The sequence below is a fragment of the Equus quagga genome, chromosome 21 (assembly GCF_021613505.1).
Source record: "Equus quagga isolate Etosha38 chromosome 21, UCLA_HA_Equagga_1.0, whole genome shotgun sequence".
Lineage (NCBI taxonomy): Eukaryota > Metazoa > Chordata > Mammalia > Perissodactyla > Equidae > Equus > Equus quagga.
This window is the reverse complement of record NC_060287.1, coordinates 28,701,897-28,726,704: the sequence shown is the minus strand read 5'-3', so window position 1 is coordinate 28,726,704 and position 24,808 is coordinate 28,701,897. Positions and strand designations below refer to the sequence as shown.

At 48.1% G+C, this 24,808-nt stretch overlaps 1 protein-coding gene across 6 annotated transcripts in view; it reads right to left on the bottom strand.

The window, feature by feature from the left end:
• LOC124231474 (protein eva-1 homolog C) overlaps positions 1–24,808 on the bottom strand; it is a 115,232-nt gene that overhangs the window by 74,137 nt on the left and 16,287 nt on the right. For 5 of the 6 annotated variants that reach the window (XM_046648277.1, XM_046648276.1, XM_046648275.1 and 2 more), the window contains exons 2-3: positions 7,357–7,553; positions 4,339–4,462 (exon numbers count right to left, since the gene is read on the bottom strand). In XM_046648277.1, coding sequence (XP_046504233.1) covers positions 4,339–4,462; positions 7,357–7,553 — 321 coding nt within the window. The remainder of the gene's footprint in view (positions 1–4,338; positions 4,463–7,356; positions 7,554–24,808) is intronic. The other variant, XM_046648274.1, reaches the window with a different exon arrangement.

The following is a 24,808-nucleotide window of genomic DNA, read 5'->3' as shown; positions in this document are numbered from 1 at the left end:
TGGTTTTTTTTTTTTCTTTTTTTTTAAGGCACATCAGGAAATGCATTTATGAGCCAGCATCCCTCTGGGGTATTAAAGCCCATTTATTAACGGCAGCCTCGATGCCAGCCCAACTCACCCAGAGCACGCCAACACCCACCCGCAGAGCCTTCACGATCTGTCCCAGATGATGGGCAAAGCATCTCCCGGAATGGAGGGGCCTGCGAGTGTCCCATTACGAGCTTGGGATTACTGTTGTGTGACGCTGAGTCACTTGGTTCCTTGGGAATGTGCTAATTCACTGTCGCCTAAGAGTGACATTTCTGGGTTCTAAAAACAACAGGATTACTAGCATAATTGCTGCTTTTCTTGGAGAAGGAGAATTTGTTTTCGGGCTGGGTTAGAGCGCTCAGTGGTCCCAGATTAGAAAAGGTATGGGCAGCCTTCTAGAAGTGGGTCGACAACTGCCCTGTGGGTTGGGATGGGGACAGTGACAGGACCCCGGGCAGAGGTGGAACCATGACTGCTTAGACGACAATAGCCACAAGTTCTGTGGGCCATTTCCTCCTCTTTTTTTTTTTTTTTTTTTGAGGACGATTAGCCCTGAGCTAACTACTGCCAATCCTCCTCTTTTTGCTGAGGAAGACTGGCCCTGAGCTAACATCCGTGCCCATCTTCCTTTACTTTATACATGGGACGCCTATCACAGCATGGCTTCTTGCCAAGCAGTGCCACGTCTGCACCAGGATCCAAACCGGTGAACTCCGGCCGCCGAGAAGTGGAAGGTGCGAACTTCACCACTGTGCCACCGGGCCCGCCCTCCTCCTCTTTAATAACACATAGACATATTTGCATAAAGCAGCCGCCTTTCAAAGGTGGGCAAGGGGAGTGATCTGTCACAATGGGAATATTTTATTACTGACATTATTTACAATTGCCAGTGCATGGCAATAGGAACCTGTAGCCAGATATCTAGTCACTTTTATTATGTTTTTAACTTTAGGCAGTGCACCCTGCTATTGCCTGAACCCAGGGCAGTCTATACCCCTCCCACCCTTGGTATATCACTGCCTTTCAGTCATTCGCACGTTTAGCAAGAATTGCCTATCGGAATAAGAGCTACCAATTACTGAGTTGAACCCCACCACAGGTCCTGTGCTAGGCATTTTACAGATGGCACTGGACATTTACAGTCTGCACAAGAGCTCTATGCAGAAGGTGCATTATCTTCATTTTACAATGGAGCCTTGGAGCCTCAGAGAGTTTCCATGCACTGCCCACGGTCACATAGCAGACAGGGCTAAGACCCCAGAGCTGCCTAAGCCCGAAGCCTTACTGAGACCAAAATTCCCTGAAGGGATGAGACTTACGGAGGAGGTGAAGCATGGTGCACACTCCAGGAAAAGAAAGTTCTAGTGAGGATTGCTGGTGAAATAGCTCTCCAAACACCAAACACACAAACAAGCCCCGATCTGCAGTGTTTGCCCATTTCCCAGGTATAAACATGCCCATCGTGGCAGACTTCCCTGCACACGGGCAGAGGTGGGAAGAGATGCGCAGCCCTGGCTCTCCTGACAAGAGCTGGCTCTGCGTGCTGTGGGTGCAGCCGTGGACCCTCTGGACGATCAGAGCGTCATGCAGGGGCTGGGCCTGCGGACGATGGAGGAGAAGAGCCTCAGGAGGTGAGAGGGCTGCAGAAAAGAGGCAGGAGGATGTAGGGACAGCCACAGTTCCACCTCTAGTTCACAGCAGCCATAGGAGCCGCCTCCCCAACGATAGGTCCACTCATGTCACCAATGTCCAGGTTACACAAGGTGCTCGGGTCTGAATGTTGGTGTCCCTGTAAAATTCAAATGTCGAAATCCTAATGCCCGAGGTGATGGCGTTAGGAGGTGGGGCCTTGGAGGTACCTAGGTCATGAGGGCGGAGCTCTCATGAGTGGAATGAATGCCCTTACAAAACAGACCCCAGAGAGTCCCTTGCCCCTTCTGCTCTGTATGGTTATAGCAAAAAGACAGCCATCTGTGAGGAAGTGGGTCCTCGGCAGACATCAGATCTGCTGGCACCTTGATCTTGGACATCCCAGCATCCAGAAGTGAGAGGAAGAAATTTCTGGTGATTATAAGCCACCTAGTTTACAGTATTTTGTTATAGCAGCTCAAATGGACTAAAACACCAGGCTCGGTCCCTCTCATCTGTTATACACGGGCAGCCAGAGGGGCCTCCAACCCCATTCGAGCACCCTCTCTGCTTAAATGCCGCCCCACAGATAGAGTCCAGCTCCTTCCGTGGCCATCAGGGCCCAGGTCCTGCTCCAGTCCTCCGGCCCAAGCTCCTGCTTGCTCCTTTCAGCCCGCTGCCCCCTCCGGCCATAGGCTTCTGGATGGAATGCTCTTTCTGTGCCCGACCCCCACACCCCTGCAGATCTCAGCTCCACCATCGCTTGCGAGGAATGCTTTCCCTGAACCCCTGCCAAGGTCAGTTCCTCCTTTGAGCTGCTTGCCCAGTATCCAGGGCACAGGGGTCTTCTTTAGATGTTTTCTGGACAGATATGGTCTTTCTGGAGAAAGATAATATTTGGCCTGGGACCTAAAGGATGAGAAGGAACCGTCTATGTGAAGATCGCAGTACACTCTCACTGGATGAAGGAACGTTGGAAACTGCCATCCAGGAAGCTTCTGGAAGACACGAGTTCTCTCTGTATCCAACACCTGGCCCAACCCCTGTGCACAGTAGGTGCTTAATAAGCATTAGCTGAAATGAAATTATAAACAGAGAGAATCGCTAATCCTTCCCAACTGTTTTATTGTTAACATTTTGAACAAGGACCACTTTAAAAGGGGTTATCTTGTTCACCACGGAAGGAGAGTGGAAGAGAAAAAGGTGGCAAGTGGAGGCAGTCAAGGGCGTGCCCAGAGGCGTGGTCGTTTTTGAGATTCAGCCTCAGGAGGGAAGTGATTTAGAACGCGAAGACCTAGAAGTGATTTTCCAGAGTCTACTGAGTGGGGCAGGAGGTGATGAGAATTCCTGGGGGTCGGGGTAGGCTATTCTACAAAGTTCGGGCCTGCTTGTGGGTGTTTGTGGCTGTGTGTACGTGCAAGTGAGAGTGTGCACGTGTGAGGACTTGTGCGACAGCAGGCACGTGTATAATAGGATGTATGGGTGTGACAGTATGCATGTAGGAGTGACTGTGTGTGTGGTAGGTGTGCGATAGCGTGTGCATGCATGCAAATGAGTGTGTGTGTGGGTGTACTTGTGAGTGTGAATGTGCATTTGAATGCACAGTATGCGGGCAGAGCCTAGGGGCAGTTCTGAGGTACCTGGGCCGCAGCAAGGAAAGGCTTTGAGACAGAAGCCTGGATATTTGCTGGAAGGATCCAGGGCTTTCTCTGCAGATGTGCACTTGAGACCATTACACGTGTGTGGTCCCAGCGCCTCACTCACTGCCTGCATCTGGGCCACCAGGGGTGGGGGCAACGCGGACTCCAGAGGCAGAAACCAACAGAGAACAAAATGTACAAACGAAAATGGTTGTGTTGGGGGGAGAGCACGGAATTTAAAAAATTATTATTCCTTACATTTTTGTTAAATGTCGTTGCTAAAACACTGCTTTCTTTTCCGCAAGTTTTTCAAGGAACCTCTAAGGCTACAATTACCTACGGCTTCTCCCAGGCAGACCCTCCAGGCCTGGACGCATGACCTACTAGCTGAAGAGCAATTATTTTTGGCCAGCAATGTGTTCATCACCAAACCGATGTGCATTAGAAATGGCCAAAGTCAAGGCAGAAAAGTACAAGAATCAGAATAAAAGAGGTTGCATCAGCCAGGTCCTCTTCCTCTTTTCTTCTCCTTAAGAAAACTGTGTAGGGAGCCCCTGCTGGAGATGAAAGTGAGAAGAAACCAGTTCATAAGGATCTGAAACCGTGGGCTTGGGTGGCAGCTGTGCCACCACAGGCCCCCTTGGAAGAACAAGCTTTTCTTCAGCTGAGGGTCAGCCTCAGAGCTAAACTTCCTCTGAAAAGGAGAAGCGAGTCCTCATTTTGAAAAACAGCAACGGCAGCCTCCTGTCACCCTTGATATTTTTGGCATCAATACAACTGAGTTTCACATATTAGGAAAGATTTTTAAAATTCAAGGATTCGTAAGAATGCACATGGATATGTGGGTGTACACACACACACACACACACACACACACAAATACACACAAACTGAAAAATTGGGTGGGATGGGGCCCCAACATTTCTACTAAGAGTTTCAAAGTTGGACGAACGCCAGCTGGAAGAGAATTTTTGTCAGGGGTGTGAATGATCCAGGGACCCACACCCCAAACACACTGTCCCCCTCAGAAGTTACTTACTAGGTTGGCATTTAAAGGAGACCAGGAGGTATTTACTGCTTCCTGGACAAAGGTCAGGTCCAAAAACACGGCTATTGACCAGGAGGTGGCAGGCCCGCTGGTTCTGGCATTCGTCCAGCACCTTCTAAAAGGAAGGGGTAGAAAAGGGATAGGCTTGAAAACCACATGCGGTGTTGGCGAGACCCCAAACCTGGGCTGCTCCGGGCTCTGAGGGGGAAGGGACAGCTGCCCACCTGGCCTGGGGTACACACGGAAGACCTTTGCGCTGGTATGAGCTGTGTGTAAGAGGACAGGAAGCACATGCACGTGGGTGAGCAGGTCGGCTCCCTGTCTCTCTGCCTTTCCAGAGGAAGCAATCCAACCCAAGAGTGCCAGGTCCCCATCAGAAAACCAGCCTCTAATTCCCCTCAACTGGCACCACTGCTGACAGTTTTGGCAAAGCTACATGGTGGAGGCTCCAGGGGCTGTGAGCAAGATCAGAGTGTCTTAGAGTGTTAGGCTGGAAGGGACTCTGTGGGGACCAGGAACCATAGTCACAGCTCCTCGTCCTTCAAAACAGCCCAACACAGTCCACAGGAGAGCTCAGCATTTGGGGAGGCCTTGGAGACCCAAACCCCAACACAGGCCAACGAGGGAAGACTAAAAAGCTGATTCCCAACCTTGCCAACCTCAAGGGCAGGGGACCTACTTCTCCCTGGGGAGCAATTTTCTTAGTGGAATGCTCAGGCTTTCTGTTGAACATTTGGTTTAAAGGCTTTCCTTCAAATCTCTCTCTCTCCTGAATTTTTCCAGGCTGCTCATTCCTTTGTGAATGAACCTGTGGAAGCTCGTGGACCACCCTATGCTGGGCCACAGAAAGACCCAGCACCTCGCTGCTGCTCTTCTGGTTCCCAAATGGAACAAGCCCCGCCCGTGACAAACACAGAGGTCCTACACTTGGTTTTGGTCAAAAGGACACCAAGCACAGTAAAATGTTCTCAAGAATCTACTCATTACTGTTGGACTGAATTTAGCGCAGATTCACGAGACTGTCTGAGTCTCCATGTTCTCATAGTAGCTGGTGGAATATCTCTGTAGGGATGCTGGCCCTACCGGGTATCACCTGTCACCTCAGGGGCCCAGAAGATGTGTATAAAATCAGGAAAAACGTGGAGGGAAACCCCGAGGACCCCCAGATGACGGCGCACATTCTCATGGCCAAGGGTCATTGTGAAATGAATCAGCCCTTGGAGGGCTGTGTGTTACAACCACAGAGCGGAACTCAAGGCAGGGCTGTTTCCAAACTGTGTTACAGCTGAATAATGCAGACAGGAGGACCTCCTGTTGACCTTGAGTCCCGGGCTGGATCAGCTGAGGTGCTCCCGTGCGGACGTCAACCTGTTCTCTCCACGTTAAGCAACCTCCCTCTGAGGGAGCCTCATGCCTCAGCTCCCAAATGCAGTTGAAAGACACAGAGTAAAGAATCTCCTGATCTCTGGGTGAGAGCAGTGCACGGGGATGTTTCTGGCAAACAAACCCTCCAGACAACATCAGAACTGTGCTCACAAATGCTAACTTGGCCCGGTTATGGGAACATCCTCTTCCCCCAGGGCTGCCTGGCAGAGGCAGGCACCATGTTGGAGACGGAGGGTGGTGTCCACACCCTGGAGTTCCAGGTGCCAGGACTTCATACTTTCACATTGGAAAGTAGGCACTTCCACCCTGTGGGCACTGGCCAACATTCTTTTTACGCACCTAGGAGGGCAGCAGACGGCTAGGGTACTAGGGATGGGTGGGCAGGGTAGTCGGGGTGAGGAATGAGGCAAGCCAACAGGGATATGGGTCCTGGAGTGGTACCCAAGGGGAAGGATTGCGGGTAGCGTGGGATGCACAAGGAAGTAACTGCTCTCCTCCAGGAGCAACATCTCGTCTCTCCTCCAGGGGATTCATTCAAACACATTCTTTTGACTACCCAGTTGGTGTCTTCACCAATCATATGACTACCCAGATACTACGATGCTTGGGATGGAAGCAATAAGTGCTGTGAGAAACAGAAACATCCTTACATGATCATATTATTTTTGCTTCTCCTCTTTGGGCCTTAAGGAGCACTACACAGCATTAAAGATAAGTCCGTTTCTCCTCAGTCTTCCTAGGAAATTTATCTCCACCCTCATTTCCTACGATTGACAAAATCAAACTGACATTTGCCGCACAGTCTGACCACCCTGACTTCAATGGATTCATACGGAACTTCGGAGGATTAAAAAAATCCAAATGACTCCATAGTCTTGGCCAATAGTTATAAATGTGGAGGGGCCAGGGACAGTGGAGCAGAAGTTTCTTGGATAATTGAAAGCCAAATGTATGCTACAATCATCATTGAAATATCAATTTTGACCTCCTCCTATATCGAATATCTCCCGAATAGCAACCCAAAAAAAAATAATAACTCCCCCCCCCCCCCCCCCCCGCCCCGCCCTGTACTAACCAGTAGAAGGATGAATCAACAGAGGCCGCCCAAAGTAGGTTGAAATGAGAATAACACGATTATCTACAACTGGAGAAGCAAACCATCAAAACACAAAGACACTTATCAATATTTCCCTTCCTGGAGTGCCTTCTCTAAGAAGTTGATCCTGACCTCAGATGTCTGCCTCACAGAGATCCTTGTGGTTCCCACCAAAGAATCCACAGCCTTCCCTCTCTCCTGGGGTATTGATGGGGGCCGTGGGTCTGGAGGTTGAAGCCCAGCATGACTGTACTTTGCCTTACTGCAGAGAAGAGTATGCCTCTGAATAAATTCCTAAGGCAAGTGGATTCAGGGGGCTTTCCAAGAAGCAGGAATTCTATTTAGACTTGTTTGGTAAAGAATCCTTTTGAGAAGCGAATAATAGCTCTCCTGCAGAATTGGTGATTTGTATAAATGTGGATTTTCATGCATCAGGTTCACTTAGAATGAACTATGTAATCATAAGTATACATACAGAGAGAGAGAGAACCAATTTATCATCTTAAAACATCTACGAAAGGCAATACCTGCAATGTGGTGGGTGCCATACAGGTTAAGCGGTCTTCCCTCTGGGAGGCAGGCTGCTGGGCACTACATATTTGCTGATCTTGCCCATAAAATGCCGACTGGACACTTATCGTAGAATGCCGAGGGCACTGGAGAGTCAAATGGTCCCCGTCACAGGCATAGGCGGTGTGGTTTTGCAGGAGTTTGGTTAGGTAACCTGGAAAATATTCAGCCGGGTTACAAGAGGCCCAGGAACTCACCACTCCTCCACAGATTCTGGAGCGGGAGGACCTCAGCTCCCCCAGGGAAGGGGCTGGTCAGGCAGGAAGATGCGGGGAGGTGCTTTAGCAGCTCCCAAGGAGAAGACACCAAGCTAGGCCCCGAGCTGGGCCTGAAGGGCAGATGCCAGTTTTCCTGTCTGGGCTGGAAACCTCGGTCTGGGATGGCCACTGGAAGGCTCCGAGGACTCTTTCCCTTCAGGAAGCACTAAGGGAGGGGCCAGGAGCCAAGAAGTCCTGAAGCATCGCTATAAAGCAGGAAAAAATTCTGAGTGTGTGTCCCTTGGGCAGTAGATGCCTGTCCTGAGGGAAACTCAGGTCCTCTGATCTCCCTCTAGCTGGGCCAGGCCTTCCTGGAGCAATGGGATGCCATTTCATTTTAGGAAACCACTCCTGGGACTGTCTCAGCCCTGGAAAGGCAAGCCAGGACACCCGGCATGGGGTAAGGGAGGGGACAGAGTGGATGGTGGGGCTCCATTATGGGTCAAACAGCATCTCCCCCAAATTCATGTTCACTGGGAACCTCAGAAGGTGACCTTATTTGGAAAATAGGGCTGGTATCGATATAATTACTTAAGATGAGGTCATACTGGAGGAGGGTAGGCCCTGAATCCTACATGCCTTGGGTCCTTACAACAAGAGAAAAGACACAAAGAAGACAGTCCTATGAAGACTAGAGTGATGCAGCTACAAGCCAAGGAACACCAAAGATTGCCAGCAGCCACCGGAAGCCAGAAGAGGCAAGAGGAGATTCTTCTCTAGAACCTTCAGAGAAAGCGTGGCCCTGTTGACACCTCGATTTCGGATTTCTAGCCTCTGGAAGCCTGAGGGAACATCTTTCTGTGGTTTGTAGCCACCCAAAGTTTGCAGTCATTTGTTACAGCAGCCCCAGCAAACTAATACAGGCTCCCCGCGCTGGCCTCCCGGCCACTTGTCGAGCAGGCCTGAGGAGCACATGGGCCTTGGGCTCTGAGGAGCTGGGTGGATGGCCCAGCAGGCCCGGGTGGTCTGGGCTGTTTCTCAGAAGGGAGGAAGGAAGGTTCATCTGAAATGTAGATTCCTTTCCTCCTTCTCACACCTCGTGAGGTCAGTCGCAAGGCGGCTGGGAGGGGAGCCAGGGACTTTTCGGTGAGGTGTGTGGGAGCCGGGTTTGGCAGCCCGCGGCCTCTCAGGGGGTTGGGGGAGGCTGTGGAGGAAGACAGTTTCAAAACTCCCCAGTTCCCACACAGACTTCAGTCATTCCCGGTTAGGGGTCAGAATCCTCTCAGAGCCCTAATTCTCTGCGGAAGGCACCCAATCCAGCCCCAGGGCTTCCCTGAAGGTCACAGGAAAAGGGATCCAGATGGTCTGCCGTGGGGGGGGGTTGCATTTGCCAATCTGAAGATGAAATCCGGGAGCGCCCACCAGCCCACTTAATCCAGACCTTAGGTCTCTCACTACAACTCCTTTTTCTCTTCCTGCTCTTGAAAACCATCATAAGAACAGCCAAGAAATCAGCCACCTGGAGTTAGCTGCACTTAGAGAAGCAGAGCCTAACTCAAGCAACAACACTGACGTCAGGCACCAGGCATGGGAGTCAGGGTCCTGCTTGTTGGAACAACATCATCGCTCACATGGCGTACCCCGCCAGGCACCGCGAGAGGCCAGGCAGAGACCCCTTGGGGGTCCAAGGCCTGTAGGTCAGTGTTTTCCTGCAGGACACATAGGTGGGCCCTGTTAAAGCCGTGAGCTGTGAAAGTTCCAGTCTCCTCGATGAGATCTCAGAACCCTGTTATGAGCCACACCAGAGAATTCAGGGCCACCCAGAAGCTCCCCAGGCTGGTACCCCCATACTTGGGTCTTTTCAGTCTCATCATTAAAACTTTCCTGTCCATCACCCCGCCATTCCCCAGGACCATGCTGGATGACCAGTCGACTAAAATGTTCAATTAATTCTGGGAGTGTGACTTTGGCTATATGTTTATGGTTTGTCCAAAGGCCATGTGTTACTCTAGCGAGATGAAGGTAATGGCCCCAGGGGTCGTGGAGCCACAAGGTGGAAGGGGCCTGGGTCCCAGCTTCACGGAGGGAAGAGCTGCCTGCTCCACTGACTGTTACATGAATGAGAAAGAAACTTCTCTGGGTTTGAGCCCTTACTTTCTTCACTCTGTCACGCCGTCTGTCCCCAGTAACAGAACCTGATCTCTGTGATACCATTTATATCAAAATACGACACAAGTGCAGTGATGCGGCCCGAGCCCCCTGCATACCGTAGTCATATTTGAGAGTGATCCTCGGGAGGCAGAAGCTCCATGTGCAGAATTGACTAACTCGACGTCTTTCAGGCCCTTTGGCACTTTGAGGGGAGAGGGTAGCCCCCCTCCCGGTACATGAGTCCTAACAGGATGCAAGTACAAAAAGGAGACGTCAGCAGGAAAACTTGCTCTAGACTCAGTCCAATTCCTTCTTCAAAAACCTGCTCTTATGTCCAGGCAATGGAATACCATTCAGCACTAAAATGAAATGAGCTATGAAGACACAAAAAGATATGGAGGAACCTCCGATTCATATTACGAAGCGAAAGAAGCCAATTTGAAAAGGCTACATACTGCACGATTCCAACTGCACGACCTGGTGGGAAAGGCAGGACTCGAGAGACAATAAAAAGATGAGTGGTCGCCAGAGGTTTGGGGCGAGGGATGACTAGGTGGAGCACAGAGGGTTTTTAGGGCAGTGAAACCGTTCTGTATGACACTATAACGGTGGAAACTTGTCATTATACATCTGTCAAAACCCATAGAATGTGCAACTCCAAAAGTGAGCCCTAATGTAAACTAGGGACTCTGGGTGACAATGATGGGTCTGTGTAGGTTCATTGATTGTAACAAAGGTACCACTCGGAGGCGGAGGGATGTTGCTAGTGGGGGAGGCTGTGCCTGTGTGAGGGCAGGGCTATATGGGAACTCTCTGAACTTTCTGCTCAGCTTTGCTGTGAACCTAAAACTGCTCTAAAAAAGAAAGCCAATGTAAAAGGAAAAACATTTAAAAACCACCTATGCCTCCCCAGGATAGCATTGCCTTTGGGAGGAGAGGGGTTAGTGACACGGAGGGGACATGAGGGGGGTTCAGGTGAGCTGGCAAAGCTCTGCTTCTTGATCTGAAGGCTGGACACGGGTTTTAATTTGTGAAAGTTCACCCAGCTACACACTTAGGATCTGTGCACTTTTTTGTAGGTAGGTAAATAAAAATGTTTGTTTAAAAAATCTTTACCTACAGTTATCTGACCAACACTTTTAAACTAATAAAGAAAGCGTAGACACCATGGAGCCTACGGGTGATTTATAGGGCAAGGGGAAAACCTTCTTCCTCGGCCAACTAGACGCTCCTCTAGAGTGACAGCAGGAAATGCTCATGGTCCTCACTGGTGCCTTCCCCTGCTTTGTCCTCGTTGACCTCCTGTGCCAGGAGCTGCTAAGAGGTCAGGAAGGACAACCAGAACTACCTATTGCCTTCAGCAACATGGAGGACATCAAGGACCTTTCTGAGAGGCATTTGGGATGTTGGGTGGGGACAGAATCCTGTTTGGAAAAGGTTGAAAAGTGAGTGGAAGTTGAGGAAATCTAAGATGGTTCATGTGGTAGACAGAATAGTGGCCCTCCAAAGGTGTCCACGCCAGCCCTGGTGGTCTAGTGGCAAAGATTTGGTGCTCTCACTGCCATGGCCCGGGTTCATTTCCCAGTCAAGGAACCACACCACCCGTCTGTTGGTTGTCATACTGTGGCAGCTGTGTGTTGCTGTGACGCTGAAAGCTATGCCACCAGTGTTTCAAATACCAGCAGGGTCACCCATGTGGACATGTTTCAGCAGAGCTTCCACACTAAGACCAACTAGGAAGAAGGACCTGGCCGCCCAATGTCAAAGAAACTGGACAAGAGTGCCGGCCCCGCGGCCGAGTGGTTAAGTTCGTGCACTTTGCCTCAGTGGCCCAGGGTTTCACTGGTTCGGATCCTGGGTGCGGACATGGCACTGCTCATCAGGCCATGCTGAGGTGGCGTCCCACATAGCTCAACCAGAAGGACCCACAACTAGAATATACAACTATGTGCTGGGGGGCTTTGGGGAGAAGAAGAAGAAAAACACCCCAAACCCCAAAGATTGGCAACAGATGTTAGCTCAGGTGCCAAACTTTAAAAAACAGAAACTAGACAAGAAAACCTTATGAATACCAGCAGAGCATTGTCTGATAGAGCACCAGATGGCAAGAGGATGGTGCAAAAAAGATCGGGCAGGGTTCTGCTCTGCTGTACACAGGGTTGATAGGTGTCAGAATCAAGGTGATGGCACTAACGACAACAAAAAGACGTCCACAGGTCCCAATCTCCACAACCTGTGAATATGTAACTTGATCTTGTAAAAGGAACTTTGCCACTGTGATTAAGTTAAAGATCTTGAGATGGGGAGATGATCCCGGATGATCTGGGAGGGGCCCGATATAATTACAACGGTCCTTATGAAAGAGAGGCAAGAAGGTCAAAGTCAGAAAAGATGTGGCCACAGAACCAGAAGTGGGAGTCATGCGGCCATGAGCCAAAGAATGTAGGCGGTTTCTAGAAACTGGAAAAGGCAAGAAAACAGATTGTGCCCTGAAGCCTCCAGAAGGAACGCAGCCCTGCCAACACCTTGATTTTAGATTTTTGACCTCCAGAACTGCAAGAGAATAAACTTGTGCTGTCGTAAGCCACTAAGCATGTGAGAATTGGTTACAGCAGCCACAGGAAATGAATACAGTTTATATACACGACTCTTGCAACAACTTGGTGAAGATGAGAGAAATAGGGCTAGAGTTATAAGAACCTATGTCCAGGGTGAGATTTTTAAATAATTATGATTGAGTTAAATTTGGAAGAGGCCTATGCATGTATGTATGTGTGTGTAATAAATATATATGCATATGAATCCTAGGTCATATGTGAATTATATTTCTTACTGTGAGTTGAGGTCAAACAAATTTGAAAGTGGGTATTAGCAAGAGAGAGCTTGAAATGATGGGCTGTAGGCTCCAAGCTAAATATAGGGCAGAAAATGAGCACAGGAGAGGCCCAAAGGAATAGAGGTCCTGCTGAGATCCAGCAAGGTCAGATCATCCCAGAAAGCTGGAGACGGAGGAGCTTGTGCCCCAAGTGATTTTGAGGTGGAGCAGTTGCAGGTGATGGAAATGTCCATGGAAGTGGCCATGGAAGAGGGTGTAAGAGGTGGGTGGAGGGGAAGGTTGCTGGAAAGGAGGATGCCAGGAGCTGAGAAGGAAGATGCCCTCTGGACCACATGTCTCCCAGGGTGAAGGCAGGAACCATGGTGGAAGAGGAGTCTGCTGCCAACGTTGACCTTGAACAAAGGGCAGACGATAGATGACCAACTCCCAGTCTAAAGCCCTTTCCAGGGTGCTGACTGCCTTCCCCAATGAGCACGCGCACCATTTCTAACGTGTCGGGTAGAGTCAACACATCACACAGTGTCTTAGTCCATTCCAACTGCCACAACAAAACACCACAGATTGGGTGGCTTATAAACAACAGAAATCCATTTCTCACAGTCTGGAGGCTGGAAGTCCAAGATGAAGGCCAGCATGGTCAAGTTCTGCTTCGGTCCCTCTTCCTGGTTCAGAACTGGCACCTTCTTGCTGTGTCCTCACATGGTGGAAGGGACTAGGGAACGCTGGGTTCTCTTTTCTAAGACATTAGTGGGATTAGTGAATCCCATTCCTGAAGGCTCCACTCTCATGATTTAAGCACCTCCCAAGGTCCCCTCCTCTTAAGACCATCGCCTTTGGGGGTTAGGATTTCAACACACGAATTTGGGAGGGACACAAACACTGAGACCATAGCACTTAGCTTCCCCACACCTCGGTTTCTTGGCTGGTTCAAATGAGATTCTTGTAAAAGATGCAGCTTTTGATTAACGGTTCTCTCTGGATCAAATGCCCCATCATGTTGGATCAATCAAACATGCTTTATTTCTTAATACTCCGGGCCAGAGTTTTCACAGTCTAACTCTATATTTGTGGGCAAATATGTACCATCCTGAAAGAAGGCAGAAGTGCACACTCTCTTAAGAAATCAGTCCTTAGAGCCTGGTATAGCCTAGAAATGCCCTGTTGATCCTTGTTAAACTGGGAGAGAGGGGGAAATACGAGGGTGTAGACTCTTCATCAGCTTCTCATGTCTCAGGGGCCTTGGTACAGCTCACATTTAACTCCAAGGCACTCTCTTTCCTGTGAATCCCCTACTGTGTATCAGCAGCTCCTACAGCCATGGCCATGGCTAGAACTTTCCTCAAGAAACATCCTGAAAGGCTTGGGTTGGGCAGATCTTAGAGTAGTTGAGATAAAGGCTTTTATGTTTTCCTTTTTCAAAGGTAGGTGAGGAATTCATGGGAAATGAACTCCCAAGAGTGGCAGGAGCTCTTCTCTGTCTTCAGAAAGACATGGAGAAGTCATTCTGGGCATCATCATCCCCGTCACGTTTACAAGGAAAACCCATTTACACACAAATAATCCAGGGACCAGAGAATGACCAGAGTGTAAGTGACTCGTTTTCAAAGAATGATGGAGTGTGTCCCCAAGTGTTCTATGGGAGGAAGAGGGTTACACAGGGAGGAAAGGAGCTTCTATGGTACAATAAGCTTGGGACGTAAGGGTTAAACCGAGGTAAACACAGTTCTTTCCCTGCAGGACTTCTCAGAGCCAGAGATGCCAGTGCGCACTGGGACTGTGGAGGAGTAGACACAGTAGATAGAATCTCTCATACATATTTGACCAGCCCCCCATTTTTTTTGCATGAAGCATCTGAGGGTTGGTGTTAAGCACAACATTCATAAGGGAACATTCACGGAGCACCGCAAGGCACGGTCAGTGCTAAGAGCTGCGTGTAACTTGGACAATTTCAGAAGGCATTTCAGAATCCCACAGGGCTGCGGAATCCTCATCATGGGGCAGGTGATGGACAGGCAGCAGGAGGGGAGTGGAGGATTAAGAGCCCTGAGACTCGGGTTCAAACGGGGACTAAGGAGTGTGGACGTGACCATCACCTCTCAGCATTGTGTCCTCCTGTTTTACTGTGAGGATCAAACGATATAATGGGCATAGCATTTTCTAACCACAAACCACTGTGCAACTCTAAGGTATTGCTATTGTACTGTAAACCTTAAGGAACATGAATTTACAGAGAGCTCTCATGGGTGCAGTGCAAATCAAATGACACTCCCAGCCAGCCCTCTCCAGTCGGAGCACCGATGGTAGGATGGTCAACTCAGAGACAAGGACACATGGTCCAGAAACATCACTGCTGAGCTTAGAGGAAAAGGAAATTATTTTTTTCTCTTTCTCTGTCTCTTTCTTTCCTTCTTTCCTTCCTTTCTTCCTTCCTCCCTTCCTTCCTTCCTTCTTTCTTTCCTTCCTTCCTTCTTTCTTTTCTTCTTTCCTTTCCCTCTGTCCTTCCTTCCTTCCTCCCTTCCTCCCTCTCTCTTTCCTTCTTTTACATAATTAAAGTTTAAAAACTTATTAATATTTAGAAGAGCCCAAACAGCTTACAAATTCTTCCTCTCTCTTTTCTGAAGCCAGAAGCCCTCTGTGAAAGTCATGGTTTCCCAAGGGCTGATGTTGCCTGACTGACTCTGAGCACAGGCTGTAAGTACATCAGTCGCTGGCCCCACATTCATGCGCTGAAGTCCCCTAATGACCAGGGGCCAATTTCACAATCTTACTTCTGGGAAGAGAATGGAATTCAACTGTATTGTCCTTGCTTCCTCTCCCCCGCTTTTTTAAATAAAGGGGCACCCTCCACAGGTTAATGCTTTCGATAAGAGACCACACCCTTTTATTCACAAAGACTCAAAGGTGTTTCTACATGTTTAAAGCTCTTTTCCAGAAAAGAGTGTTTCTTTCTTTTGTGACTGTGAGTGTGTTTAGAGAATTGGCAAAAGCCCACACAGCTTGAGAGCCATGAGTCAGTGTTGCTCAGGGTGCAGGAAAGGCCCCACCACGGATGCAGGGCTCGAGACTGGGCACCACACACCCAAGAGCACTACAATCAAAAAGTGAATTTAAACCTTAGTTTGGGGCCGGCCTGGTGGTGTAGTGATTATGTTCACATGCTCCCCTCTGGTGGCCCAGGATTCACAGTTTCAGATTCCAGGTGCAGACCAACACCACTCATCAAGCCATGATGTGGTGGGAACCCACATACAAAATAGAGGAAGATTGCCACAGATGTTAGCTCAGAGCCAATCTTCCTCACAAAAAAAAAAAAAAAAAAGTGAATTTGGATCTTGGTTTAAGCCCCTTCTCTGGTTCCAGGTCTGGCAGGAAAAAGTTGAATCTGGAGGTTAATTATGAAGACAACTAGAACCATTAGCCTATTTCTTAGATATTCAAGGGGAGTCACAAGTGGTGGGATGATCGAGGTAGCTATTACAGCTCTTAAGCGATGAGCTCAGATCCTGGTCTCAAAACCAACCAGAGGAGGACAGAAGGTGAACTGACAGTCTAGATGGGGCAGCGACAATACACTTGCTTCCTGAGCACAAGGGAGGAGCATGGTTTCCAGCCCCCCTTGCAATATAGTGGGCCAGTGGAAAGTTCTGGCAATGGAAAGAGGACAGAAGTGATGCTTATCACTTGCAGGCCTGGCCCTTGAGACCCCTATGTGACCCTCCACTCCGTCTCTCCCCATACACTGTCACATATGGAAGAGAGAAGGGAAAACGACAGACTCCGAGGACCAGACGATGGGGGAGGCACAAGATGGAAGGACTTGTGTCCCTGAACGAATGCATGGAGCACAGCCTCCGCTCTTTTCCAATCACACTGGACCATGGCAGGAGCAAGAAACAATCCTTTATTCTGTTTTTCCACTGAGATTGGGGAGTCGTTGGTTTCAGCAGCTAGCCTACCCTGACTAACACTCCAGCATTCTGTCAACTGGTACTCCTGTCAAGTAGAAAACTGGTAGGTCTTTGAGACATACCAAAAACTTTCACAAAACACATCTCGCTGGTTTGTGATGGTGTCGTTGACACCATTCCATGTGACCTTCATCTTTGAGTTAAGATCCTGCTACCAAAATGCTGTAATTGAAGTGAGTCAAATTACCAAGGAGATAAAAGGGATTACAGGCCTCATTAATTAGCCTACCAGTCACCACTCCATAATACCACTAACTCTAAAAAACTGTACTAGCAAAAGTGGAAAGCAGAGACTAGCGGACTCTGATGGAATGCTCATAGGCAGGCAAGCTTCCATATATTAATGCATGTGGCAAGCAGGATGGGACAGACTGGTGTGATGCTCCTGAGTGCTGGCCCTGGACAAGAAGTGTCAAAGCACAGAGGTGGAGGCCACCGGCTATGAGGCAGGGAATTCAGGCTTTGGAACTCCTTAGATCAGATGCTTCTTAGGCTATGTTGAGCATAACCACTTTAGATCTCAGTTTCTTCATCTGTAAAATGGGAGACTGATGCCTACTTTATAGGGTTGACATGCAGGTGATAAGAAATAGTATATAAGTAGGGCACCTTACACAGGGCGTGTCCCTCAGGAGAGCAAGAGTATACCAGAAGGAAAAACGATTGGGCCTCCAATCTCTGCAAAAGGGAGCCCTAAAGAAGGACAGGAGCACCCCAAATCCACTGCTTCCCAGCTTAGCCTTGGTTTGGCCTTAGGACAAAGACATCTGGTAAAAGAGTAGACAATGCTCTCTTTCATATTCTGTAAAACTGCCCCAAAAGAGGGGCTCACCTACATGATGGAGACTTTGCCATTAATGATTTGTCCCCAGGTTTGAGGGTGCCGTGGAAGCATTTTTTACACAACACTCCTCGAAAGGAATCAGCTAAGTGCTAATTTGGATAAGTTGGCTGACTTCTAATGTTATTTTTGAACCTACAAATTGCAGAAATCCAGTTTCTGACCACTTTTTCTCAACAAACTCAGCTACCCTTTGACAATAAATCTGCTTGGTTTTCTTAAAGCCAAATAAACATTCTATTTCCAAAAGCATAAAACCCACAAACTTCCCATGCTTGTCATTGTCTCAAGAGCATTTAAAGGAACTCCAGAATATAAGTGATTAAAACACTCTCAAATTTCTAATCAATAATGGAAAAAATAACCCCGGAAGTTGGCTGCTAATGTTTGACAAGTCAAGTGACAATGACCCCTGGCTCTCTCTGTGATTTCTCTGCCTTGAGAGATGAACACATTTTCATCTTTGGGAGTGCCACACGGCACCCATTTGCTATTTTCTATGTACATAGAAGAGAACTTTTCCACTTCCCCCCGACTTGGAATTATTGTTTTTAACACTGGTTTCTGATAGTTACTTACCCAATTATCTCTTGTTACTTTTTCTCCCAAAATCTCCTTCTTTTCTCTTTCTACACACCGATCTTCCCATTCATCGAGCCCCATAGTTTCCCCTATCGGTTCACATATATTTTTAAGTGGGTTTTTCTGTGAGGATACCCATGTGTCTATTTATGTGCATGGATTTCAAATCCTTGTGTCTGCCTAAGCATTGGTCTACACACGTCAACCCATCATATGGCTTTCCAACTGACTCAAACAAAAATCTGAAGTCCTCCTCTGATCGGGGTCCCTTCTACATACGGGACCTCATCTCCTCCCATTCTCCCCGTCGGCTCCAGCCACGGTGGTCTTCTCGCTTCTCAAAAATGTGACGCATACTCCATCTCAGGACCTTTGCTTTGGCTGTTCTCTGCACCTGAAACCTTCTTCCTCCAAATGTCAGCTTTCTCCCCCGCTTCACCTGCCCTTTGTTCAGATGTAACCTTACAAGACAGGCCTTCCCTGGCTGCTCTGCAAACCAGCCCCTCTCCTGCCCCATCAGCCCTCACGCTGCTCTATCTTACTGCATGGAGACCTGTTGGTTTCTCCCCTTTTGAATGTAAGTAGGGACGTTGTTTTATTTATTGCTCCACTCCCAGCCCCTAGAAAGAGTCTGACGTGTAGTAGGAGGGCAATGAGGAGCTTCTGACTGAGTGAGAGGGAGGAAGTCCAGCAGAGCAAGAGCAGACCAGAGGCGAACGGGTGAGCAGCGGATTCTGATGAGTCCTCACAGCAACCAACGTCACCCCGTCCTTACAGAGCTCTCTGTATAACTGCATGGTCAGTTTCTAAGACTCCTTATTTTTCTGGTGTCTCAACATCCCCACAAACAGGCTGTGAGCAGTGACCACAGTGATCAGGCTGGCCCCTGCCAAGAGTTCCACTTCTTCGGCTCCCCTGTGACCTAGTGACATTCAAACCACCAATAAAACCCTTCATGCCTTTGCTTGTATACCCCACTTGTCCCCCAACAAAAGCACTTGCCCACAGCCCTCTCTCTCAGCTCCCCACTCGCTTGGGGGAGCTGTCCCCTGGGTGCTCCTTCTGTATGGCCCCCTGCGTGGAGTGCCATGTCTCCCTCCTCCAGGACCTGTGAGTGTAACAAATCCTCTAATTTCATACATCTCTCTGAGCGTAATTTCCATGGCCATGTTGGAATGATCCCTAAAGACCCACAAGGAGGACTTAGTCCCCCACTTACAACACAATAATTCACTATATTCTACGTACATTTATAGACTTACACATGTGTGTACGTAATAATATACACATATGTGTACATATTTAGACACACATATACAGAGAGAGAGAGAAGGATATCAATCAATTGATTATAAATTACTCTAAACATGCTGTGCTGGACTTGAGTTACAATCTTATGATTACACTCACTATTTTATTTTGAACAGGTCTGGTAGGAGCTCCTCCGTGCTTTTCAACTAAAGGTTTCAAATCCTATAAAAACGAACACCTTGTTTGGTAACCAGGTACCAACCCACCCCAGAAAGTTATTCAGCACACACCATCTGGATTAGATTAGTTTAAAAGTAACTAGATCAATCCACATTTTCCCCAAGCCTCTAAAAGGAACACTTTTGCTTTTCTTCGGGATGCAGAGAAACCCCCACACGACAGAGCCACTTGGCGATGAAGGCAGGATCGCGGTGCATTTGATAACATAATGCAACTTTTTACCAGCACTTAAAACTCAGATATGAAATCTACACTTGATCGTTTCTGCTTGCAATTGGCCAAATTAGTGGCTCTTTCCCCATGGACAACAAAAGGCTCTCAGAAACACTCAGGGAGGCTGACCAACCAATAGGCCCAACCCAGGGATGCGGAGGCGGACAGGTGCTGTCTCCCCGCCCCGCCCCTCAACAGCCTTTTAACTCCAGGCTGCTCATTTCATGTCCGCCCGCTTCCAGGAGGTGTAGGACAATCAAGGCACATGGGTTGTTCAAGGCAGAAATGATGGCTTCGGGGCATGCGTTTTTTGCTTTATTCAGTTAACTGGAAAATTACATAGTGATTTCACTGCTCATAATCACGAAACTTTCCTTTTTTCTTTAGGAACCATGATGTTTGGCAAGTAGCACTATAAACCTCAAAAAGCTACTTGGGGGGCCGGCCCCGTGGCCGAGAGGTTAAGTTCGCGCTCTCTGCTTCGGTGGCCCAGGGTTTCGCCGGTTTGAATCCTGGGTGTGGATACAGCATCACTCAACAGGCCACGCTGAGGCGGCGTCCCACACCAGAAGAATCCACAACTAAAAATACACGACTATGTACCGGAGGGGGCTTTGGGAGAAAAAGGAACAACAAAATATTAAAAAAAAAAAAAAAAAAAAGCTACCTGGAAGGTTAAAAAGTTCAGATTTAGGGGCCGGGGACAGGACAGCTTTGCTGCACTTTTGACCAAACATGCTTTGTTCCCTGAGCAGTTAACAAAACGGGAGTGGGGAAGTTTCGAAAACTTGGAGCAAATGTGAACAGTGCGTCCAAAAGGCTAGGCTTAGGAGCGGGCTGGGAGACCGGCTGTATCTGTTCCAGCCCCCTCACTGGTTTACCGGAGGATTTTGGACAGCTCATTCTGCTTCCTACTTCTTTGGTTTCACCTTAGAATTAGGGAAAGTAACAGCATTTCTTCCTTTGTGTTGCACAGAAACAGCGAGTCTGATAAATGTAAAGAAATATGGGTGCCCACACAGTAATTAGGCTGGCCTGGCCTCAATCTTTATATGCACCCTTAATTGAGTCCCTGGCACGCTCTTCCCAGGGCGTGGTTTAAACCTTCTCCAGTGGTCTCAGCTTCACTGAATGGCCCCAGGGGCCTCTGAACTCCTTATTTACTCTTCTGTATCCTGCCTTTGCTTACACTCGTTACTTCTGACTGCCCTCATTCTTGCTAGTCTTGGTCTGTGACCTTATTTTATATACAACCGTTTGCGTGACAATTGACTAATTACATCCCTCACCTGTGAGCCCTGTTATGTTTACTTTCTTTCACCACCATCCACGAGTCTTTTTTTCTAGCTATTGGTCCCTGGCCATCTGCGTGGTTCAGCAGAGGAAAATTAGACCCGGCTTCACTAGTATATATAGCCGAGCCTCATTATTCACAGATTCTATGTTTGCAAATTTGTCTACTTGCTAACATTTGTCACCCCCAAATCAATACTCTTGGGGCTTTCCTGGCCATTCCTGGAGATGCATGGAGCGGTGAAAAACTTGCGTTGCCCAACGTGCACGTCCCAGCTGAGGTGGAACGAGGCGACGTTTCACCCTCTTGTTTCAGCTCTCAAAACGTAAACAAGCATCCTTTTCATGGTCTATTTGATGCTATCCTTTCACGTTTTTGTGCTTTGTGTTGATGATTTCGTTATACAAAGTGGACGTAAGCATGGTCCTGAAGCTCGGTCCAGGATTCCTAAGCCCAAGAAGGCTGTGATGGCCTTATGGAGAAAGCACATGTGTTCCGGAAGCTTCATTCAGACACGAGTTAAAGTGCTGTTGGCTTTGTTCAGTGTTCATGAATCAACAATATATATTAAATAAAGTGTCTGAAAAGGGTTCCTGGACCCAATTCCAGTGTGTGTGTGTGTGTGTGTGCGCACAGAGGGCTCCCCACACCAACAAGCGGCTCTCAAGATACTCAGCAGGCATCTGAGAATTCAACTCAATTCTGACATTATCTACCCGAGGACAAAATCAGATTCCACAGGGAAAGGGCTTAGTCCCACAAGACTGCCCTCCACTTCAGACGCCAGCAGCAAGCCCAGGTTGTCACCTGTGCTTCTGACCAACCAGCTACAAAGTGGAGCTTCCAATGACCCCCTCTAACTCAGGATGCCAATCCCAAGTCCAAGTTGTCACCTGTACTTCTGACCGACTGGCTATAAATCAGAGGGTCTCATGACCCCCACCTTGGGTTCCATTAATTTGTTAGAATGTCTCACAGAACTCAAGAAAACTCATTTACCCTCTAGATTACCAATTTATTACAAAGGATATTGAAGGGTACAAATCAATGACCAGATGAAGAGGTACATAGGATGAGGTCCCGAACAAAGGAGCTTCTATCCTCGTGGAGTCGGGGCCCAGGCACATGGAATGGTTCTGGTTCCCCAATGTGTAAGTTCTCTGAAAAAGGGACTGAAGAGCTGTCCTTTTGGATTTTTATGGAGACTTCATAGTCGTGACTGACCAAGTCACTGGCCATTGGAGATCAATTTAACCCCAAGTACCTCTCCTCTCCCTGGAAGTCAGGAGTGGGAGTGAAAGTTCCACCCCTCTAATCACATGGTTGTTTCTCCTGGCAACCAGCCCCCAGCCTTGAGTGGGGTCCAAAAGTCACCTTCAGTAACATAAACAAGACACCCATTTCACCTTTATGGCCCTGAAGCATTTTCAGGAACTAATGACAAGAGACCAAATATTATAACAAATGATGCTCCCATTGCTCTTATCTCTCAGGAAATTCCAGTGGTTCTGGGAGCCGTGAGCCAGGAACTGTGGATGAAGACCAAATATATCTGAAATATATTTTGGTCGTCCGAGTGACCAAATATATATACTTCTTATAAATCATAATACCGGCATGTCTTCAAACAGAAACACACATACAACAAGGTTATCCATTTCCCTAGGAACAATGGTTCAATATTTGCCAATTCAGTGCTATAAAGCAGTGACTGCAGAGAATGTAACTACCTCAAATAACGAGAATCAAGTGTTTTTTTATATGAAATAGAGTGGGATTTATATATCCACATGAGTGCTAGCTTTCCAAATGGTTACTCTTTATCTATAATTCAAACATGCACAAATGCTTTCTGGGATTACCAGCAGAACAAGTCTCAATGTGGCAGAACTTTGTCTTTGATTTTTAAAAAAATGTAATTATTCATTTTTATACATTCTCTCTGTTTTATATATATACTCTTTTCATACAATTTTCAACCCTTAAAAAAAGCCTCGCCGTGCCCTAGCTCATTGTTATCCTCACAACAGCTCTCTGAGATGCCAGGGAAGTTCCACTTTCGGCTGCACGAAAGGTCACACAGCCAACTGGTGAGGGGGCCAGGGCAAGTCCCTGTTCCCACTTCTGGTCCAGAGTCTCTCCTCCAGATTCGAGGGGCTCCTCCCTAACGCCGAGTCCAGGATGCCAAATGAAGCAGGAACTGCTTACTGCTTCTCTCTACATTTTGTTATAAGATGCTTAGTGTGATCTCAAATGCTGTGGCAGAGGAAGCACAGGGGGTGTACGTGGTGAGGGGGACAATAACAGCAATTATCTGACCCATCTGAGCGGTGAGGAGGGCTTCCAAGTGGGAGGTGAGGCCTGAAGAAAGAGCAGGAGCCAATCAGGTGACAATGAGCTTCAGGCAGCAGGGACACCCGAACACGTGGATTTTGGGGATTTATTAAAGTGGGGTTTTATTAGACCTTGAGCAAATTGCCCATCGTCTCCGTGCCTCAGATGACCATCCATTACATGAAGATAATAATAACACTACTTATCTCAGAGGATTGTCATGAAGATTAAGTAATCTACTATATGTGAAATGCTCAGAACGCCTGCACTAATTTCCTGTGGCTGCTGTCACAAGGTACCACCAACTGAGTGGCTTAGAACAACAGGAATGTGTTGTTTCACAGTTCTGGAGGCTGGGGAAGGATATGTTCCAGGCCCCTCTCCTAGTTCTGACAGTTTCTTGCTTCGTGTCAGCATGACTCCAGTGTGCACAGGGCGTGTCTCCAGTGTATGCGTTTCTGTATCCAAATTTCCCCTTTCTATAAGGACAGTGATATTGGGTTAGGGCAACACTAATAGATGAGGATCAAGGCTTCCCCAGGGAGAGAAGTCCAAGGCATCCAGCCCTACATACCGATCTATGTCATCCTCTGGGAAGTATAGGACGTCCTGACCTGATCCAACCTTATCCATATCCAAAGTTATGAGACCACCTGATAACCAGACCCCACCTGCACTGATACCATTTTAACGATTTTTTTCATGATTTTTCCTTTGTCTTGTAAAGAAATAACTCACATACCTATGCCTTATAAATTTAGCCCTACCCTCAACCCAGTGCAGATCTTTACTGCCCATGGGTCCTGTCCCCATGCCTGCAGCTCTTCTCTGCCCACGGGTCCTGTCCCCAAGCTGCAGCTCTTCTCTGCCCATGGGTCCTGTCCCCGTGCTGCAGCTCTTCTCTGCCCATGGGTCCTGTCCCCATGCTGCAGCTCTTCTCTGCACATGGGTCCTGTCCCCATGCTGTAGCTTTTCACTGCCCATGGGTCCTGTCCCCGTGCTGCAGCTCTTATTGCCCATGGGTCCTGTCCCCGTGCTGCAGCTCTTCTCTGCCCATGGGTCCTGTCCCCATGCTACTCCATGCTATTCTCTGTATAAAAGAGCACTACTGCCAGACCTTGAGAGTCCAAGAAATCTTTCTTTCGACTCCTCGCTGAGCCCGCATCTAATGACCTCGTCTTAACTTGATAACTTCTGTAAAGACTCTCTCTCCAGATAAAGTCACGGTCTCAGGTACCAGGGGTTAAGACTCCAACACCTCTTCTTTGGGAGGATGTCCAAGTTAGCTGTATATAAATATTTATCTTTATTATCATTACCTCCATTGGTTGTTTTGTTCAAAGGTATGAGGAAGAGACAACTCGAGATTGGGGAACTTAAATTTGTTGTGGCCACAATCTCCATAACAACGTGACGTTTCTCCAGCTGCACTCAGCAGCCCAGGAGAAGGTAAATATATGAAGTAAAGAGAGGGAACAAAGAAAAGGGGATGACACATCGTG